The following is a 6,000-nucleotide window of genomic DNA, read 5'->3' as shown; positions in this document are numbered from 1 at the left end:
GGGGAGGGAGGTGGGGGGGAGGGGGAGGGTGGTGGGGGGAGGGGGAGGTTGGTGGGGGGGAGGGGGAGGGAGGGAGGGGGTAGATGAGAGGGAGTGGGGGGGGAGGGAGGGAGGGGAGGAGAGGAGAGGGAGGGAGGGGGGAGAGGAGAGGGAGGGAGGGGGGAGAGGGAGGGAGGCGGGAGGGGAGAGAGGAGAGGGAGGGAGGGAGAGGAGAAAGAGGGAGAGGGAGGGAGGGAGAGGAGAGGAGAGAGAGAGGGAGGGAGGGGGGGAGAGGGAGGGGGGGAGAGGGAGGGAGGGAGGGGGGGAGAGGGAGGGAGGGGAGGGGGAGGAGAGGGAGGGAGGGGAGGGGGAGGAGAGGAGGGAGGGGAGAGGGAGGGAGGGAGGGAGGGGGGAAGTGGAGAGGGAGGGGGGGGGAAGAGGGAGAGGGAGGGGGAGGGAGGGGAGGAGAGGGAGGGAGGGAGGGGGGGATAGGAGAGGGAGGGAGGGGGTGAGGAGAGGGGGGATGGAGGAGGGGAGGAGAGGAGGGAGGAGGGGTGGGGAGGAGGAGGAGAGGGAGAGGAGGGAGGAGTGGAGAGGAGGGAGGGGGAGTGGAGAGGAGGGAGGGGGAAGAGGAGAGGAGGGAGGGGGAGAGGAGAGGAGGAGGGGGGAGGGGAAGAGTGCTAGGAGAGAGGAGAGGGAGATGGAGCGGGAGGGAGGGGGGGGGGGGAGAGGGTGGGGAGTTATGGGAGGGGGGGGAGGGAGGGAGGCTGAACGGGCCCGGCTTATGTGAAGAAGCCGAGCCCAAGACTTCGGGCGGGGCCCACCCCCAGCAAGATGCCAGTCGGGCGGGCCCTGCCGAAGGAGTTAAAGGTCGGTGGCCAGGGGAAGCAGGCGCTGGTGGGGGAGGGTCGTCGGAGCGGGCGGGAGGGGGAGCGGAATGGGTGCTGCGTGGGGGGGAGGGGGTGGTCCGGGGGGAGCGGATTGGGAGCGGGAGCTGGGGGGGCGTTGGGGGGTTGAGAGAGCCAGCTGGAGCCAGAGCAGGAGCTGGATGAGGGAGGTGCAGTCTGATCCTCCCAGCCCCAGTGAGGCCATTCGGCCAGGGCTAGGGGCAGCGTACTTCTGGCCCCTCCCACACAGTTTCGGGTGCCTGGAGCTACTGCACATGCGCGCCCACTGTAGCGCACCTGTGCGGAGTTCCCGGCATTGATTTCAGCGCCAGGAACTGGCTCCGCCCACCACAGCTCGTGCTGCGCCGCGCTGCAAAGGACCTGCAGGAAGCCGGAGAATCTGCAGGTATTTTTTAGGCGCACTTTTGGGTGCGAAAAATGGGCGTCCAGGTCGGGACGACGCCGTTCTAGGCGCGGCCCGAAACTTGGGCCCATAGGCCCCAAGTTTCGTGCCGCGGCGAAAACGGCGCGCCTCCGAGCTGGGCGCCTGTTTTTCGCGCCGAAAACTGCGCCTAAAAAAAAGTCCAATATTCTCGAGCTCCTTGGATGTAGACAAGGTTTTTTCGAGCGTACAAAAATCTTCACTTACTCCATTCTAAGTTAGTTTGGAGTAAGTTTTCACTCACGAAACTTTGAAATCAGGCGTAAGTGGCCGGACACGCCCCCTTTTGAAAAAAAAATTCTGTTCCAAAGTGAAACTGTTCTAACTGACTAGAACTGGAGCAAATTAAATGTGGAGAATTCCGATTTCTAAGATACTCCGTTCTGCACCAGTTACTCCTAAAAATCAGGAGCAAATCATGTGGAAACTTGGGGCCATAATATCTAAACTGGACATTTGAATCATTGATTGAAATGCACAAGGCCCTTAACTTTTCTAAATAACTCAGCCAATACATGATGAAGATTCAATCTTAAATTTTTCTGGTCGTTTTGAATATAATTGCCGTAACCTATGATTGGACAAAAAAGGAATATATATTTATTTTTAACCAAACTGCTTTGCCTTGGAGGGATAGGTTTCATAGGTAGACATGTTGACTTGAATGCTTATTAAATCTCATCTCCTACTCACCTATGCATGGTATACGATCTCAGGTTTAAAGGGTAACAGGACCTATCTAAGCTGTTTAATGTAGGTGAAGCAGCTCCACTGCATTACAGAATCATTTTAATTATTCCAAGGGGTATTAAGTGGGAAAAGTCAAATGGCAGCTGTTGTTAGTTATGCTCCCCATCATAGGTGAAGCAGCTTTATTTGCAAAAGGGCACATTTAATAGAAGAGGCATTTCATTTGCTTTCAGTCAGACAAGAAGCTTTCCAGTAAATATTACACATATACAAACATACCCATTTCCAGGTATTCGTAAAACAAGCCCAACTTTGATATGGATTGCAGCTGATAGTCTTGCTCCCATCGGGGGAGTACATTTTTTGTACTTTTGGAATGACAGCGACCAATAATATTCTTTAACCACCTGTACAAAGAAGAATAGACAGTTGGTAAATTGTGACAAGGTTTTATGTCCAGGTGAATGGAAATCTAGAGTTACTAAATGTGTGTGCAGACAGCCGCAACATAAGGAACAGTCAGCATAGATTTAGAAACATCTGCCCTTGCCCAAGAAATCTACTGAAATTCTTTGGAGAGATAACTAAATTGATTGATGAAGACAATTCAGTGGATATCACCTGCTTGGAATTTCAGAAAGCACTTGATAAAGCTTTGATGTTGGAGACGCTGCCTTTCGCATGAGATATTAAACCAAAGCCCTGTCTTCCTGTTAAGAAGGATGTAAAAGATCCCATGGCATTATTCAAAGAAGGCAGAGATCTCCTCTGGCCTCCTACATTTTCTCCTCCACAAAGTCAGGCTGACCTATCATCCTTGCCCCTGCTCACGTCCATTCTTCAGTATTTTAACATAAATCCTTGTTTTCATCTTCAAATTCTTCCAGTCTTTCTCCAACTAACTCAGTTCTACGTTTCATCTCTTACACTCCAATCCTTCAACTCAGGTATATTGAAGGTTTCTCAGTCTCTCTGCCTCACTATTGGTGCTAAGCCTTTACCCCACTCTGTGCAATTTTCTCCCTAAAACTTCCACCTTGATACATCCATCCCTACCTTTAAAAGCCTCCTTAAACCACCCTCTTCAACAACACCTTCAGCCATCTGCCCCAATTTCCTTCCCAATCCGGTCTGACAATTAATTTTGAATTGCCTTGACAGGCTTTGCTATGATAAAGGGTGCTATATATAAAATAAGTTGTTTTTGATTTGTGTACAGAACCAGAGGAGGAAAGCTCAAAATTAATAAGTGTCAATAAAAATTCTAGATTAGAAAAATAGTAATGCAAAAATACCATATCATACGATATATTTTCCTCAGGTGATTAAATGGTTTGGTCAGGTAGAATCCATGACTGAGTGGATAGTGTGTGGAAAAAGTGAGTTGGATGAGATAAACAGCCATGTCTTGCTCCTTGCTTCCTTAAACATTCATGTTCTTTTTGGTGAACAGTTATGAGAAGTTGGTATGAGAAGTTAGGAATATTGCTATGTACGGTTTTTTCATGTCTACACAAAACAAACCTACCTTTTCTGTCATGCTTCAGCTCATTTGTCTAAGTGCTAATTTTAGCTTTTGACCTGGGGACTGGGTGGTGGTGCAAGTTGTTAATACCACGTTATTTTATTTCCAGAATACAGGTTTGAATGAATTCCGGAGCAATTGCATAGAAAGATCTGTTTCTGTAGTTCCTGGAGGTCCTTAATAGGATGCCATTGGATACAATGCCGCTGCACAAAATTATTATGATACAAACTTAAACAATCTCATTATGAGTATCTATTAAGGATAGTTGGAAAGAGTATAGTGCTGGCAGACATTTGCAGTAGTGATGAATTTCTGGGGAAGTAAAAGAAATGCAACTGCCTTTGCCATAAGAAAATAGCACACATTCCAAAGCTTAAAAATGCTCTATACAGTATCATTCCAACTTGATTATGCACACTTAAAATAATCATAAATACAGTACCTACAAAACTATTAAAAATATTTTTTTAAGTTAATAAGAATATAAGAAATAGGAGCAGGAGTAGGCCACCTGGCCCCTCGAGCCTGCTCCGCCATTTTATAAGATCATGGCTGATCTGATCATGTACTCAGCTCCAATTCCCTGCCCGCTCGCCATAGCCCTCTATTCCCTTATTGCTCAAAAATCTGTCTATCTCCGCCTTAAATATATTCAATGACCCGGCCTCCACAGCTCTCTGGGACATAGAATTCCATAGATTTACAACCCTCAGAGAAGAAATTCCTCCTTGTTGTGTCCTTAGATGCTCTAATAATGACTCCACGAGGCAGTGTGTTGTACTTGAACTGTAGTGACCTTAGTCCTTTATTAGTTAACTCCAGAGTGAGGCCACACCTGGTGGCCAACCTTTTATACCAGGTCAGGCACACCTGTACAGGTAACCTACGAGTCTCCCACTGCTGTGCGCTCTGGTGGTACACCTTGTGATAGTACCAACAGTAGCCATGTAGGATACATGACATCACTCCCCCCTGAACCCTCAGTTCAAATCGCCTCTGTGTTGACTGTGCTCTGGGCTTAGCTCTATGTGGATTCTGTCTGGTTGACCTTTGGCAGGTCACTTCAACCTTGGGTAAGTAGTTGGTGCAGTAGCGTGCTGGTGGTTGCTGTTTGTGTGTGTGTGTGTGTTCCTAACCACTCCATTCTCCCCGCCTCCCACATCGATACGGCGGGGGCTCCTGACATTCGTGTACATTCAAGTTCAGGTCAATGGGTTTTGCATTTTTTCTTTTTGCGTGGTTTTGTGGTGCGACAAGTACGTTAGATGCCTTGTCGATGTGGTGACAAGTGCATGAGGACGAGCTAGTTCCGGAGCTGCTCGGTTGTGTCCCTGCAGTCTGGTGGCGGCTCAGTGCCCGGTGCTGGCAGTGGGAACCTGGTTGGCTCACGTAGCCTGCTCTTGGGGCTGTTGCCGTGGTCCCTAGCGTCGGGCTGCTTCACAGATGTCTGTGACCTCCCTGTCCTTTCTTTGCACCATGGGTCACAGCTGCTCCCTGCGGAGTTGTTGTCTGGCAGTGCATAGGGAACCGCTGACTCGCTGGCCTGAGCGTCGCTTGGTTTGGGATCCTGGCTGGTGTCTGTTTCCTTTGGGGGAACAATGGCAGGTGACCCTACATCTTTGGGTATGGCCTTGGTGCAGTCTGCTCCTTCAGATTCATGGCAGTTGGTGCCATCGGTTGCCTGAGTGATGGAGCCGACCCAGGGCATGGTATCGATACCGTTGCCCTGCTGAGGTCGCTTGCTCCACAGATTGTGTGTGTTTGCTGCTTGTGGCCACACTTCTTGGTGCATGACTCTGGTCCCCGGGACGCAGGCTGCATTGCTCGTTGTTTGCATATGCACAGTTCAGATCGTCAATTACACATTTTACATGATCAGTTACACATTTTGTCTCCGACTTACAATTACTATTACATTGCTTAAGTGTGTGGAACTGTTCCTTTAATTGTAGTGGGTTGCAGGCCTCCATTAAAAGAGCCTTGCTTGCGCTTGCTTTACCCCAATGCTCTTCTCCGTTTGGTGCCACATGTTGCTCCATCAGCGCTGCACCTCATGGTCTGGCCGGGACCATCTTTGTCTTCAGCGCATCACCTCGTGGTTTGGGCGCCATCTTTCCTTCGTCCACGATGTCGACTGCGGTGATCCTCTTCTGCCCGGATTCTGCCTCCGCAGTTGTGAAGTCGCTTCTGGGTCCAATTTTCTTCCTCCGGAATCCTGCCACTGGAGCCTGGAAGGTGTGTTTGGGTCGTCTCAGCTGGATCATCTCCACGCAGTCATGCTGGGCGGTCTGTGTCTCGGGTGCTGTGCTGGTCTGCTCTCCAGTGCCGGGTCCACTCTCAGGTGAGGGCTCACTTTGCCTCTGAGCGCAGAGAGCTTCGATCGCTGGAGAGGTGAAATCTTCCCATTTCCATTGGATCTTCTCCATCCACCTTCTGCTGAGCAGCGTTGGTCCATCACCTGCCACAATCCACAG

General features: G+C 50.1%; 1 protein-coding gene across 3 annotated transcripts in view; it reads right to left on the bottom strand.

Moving 5' to 3' along the window:
• The window catches only part of ano6 (anoctamin 6), a 148,620-nt gene that overhangs the window by 22,691 nt on the left and 119,929 nt on the right, over window positions 1–6,000 (bottom strand). For all 3 annotated transcript variants that reach the window (XM_070900236.1, XM_070900234.1, XM_070900235.1), the window contains one exon: window positions 2,278–2,405. In XM_070900236.1, the coding sequence (XP_070756337.1) occupies window positions 2,278–2,405 (128 nt within the window). The remainder of the gene's footprint in view (window positions 1–2,277; window positions 2,406–6,000) is intronic.

Source organism: Pristiophorus japonicus, chromosome 15, assembly GCF_044704955.1.
Source record: "Pristiophorus japonicus isolate sPriJap1 chromosome 15, sPriJap1.hap1, whole genome shotgun sequence".
Taxonomy (NCBI): Eukaryota; Metazoa; Chordata; class Chondrichthyes; family Pristiophoridae; genus Pristiophorus; species Pristiophorus japonicus.
This window is presented reverse-complemented; position numbering and strand designations above follow the sequence as displayed.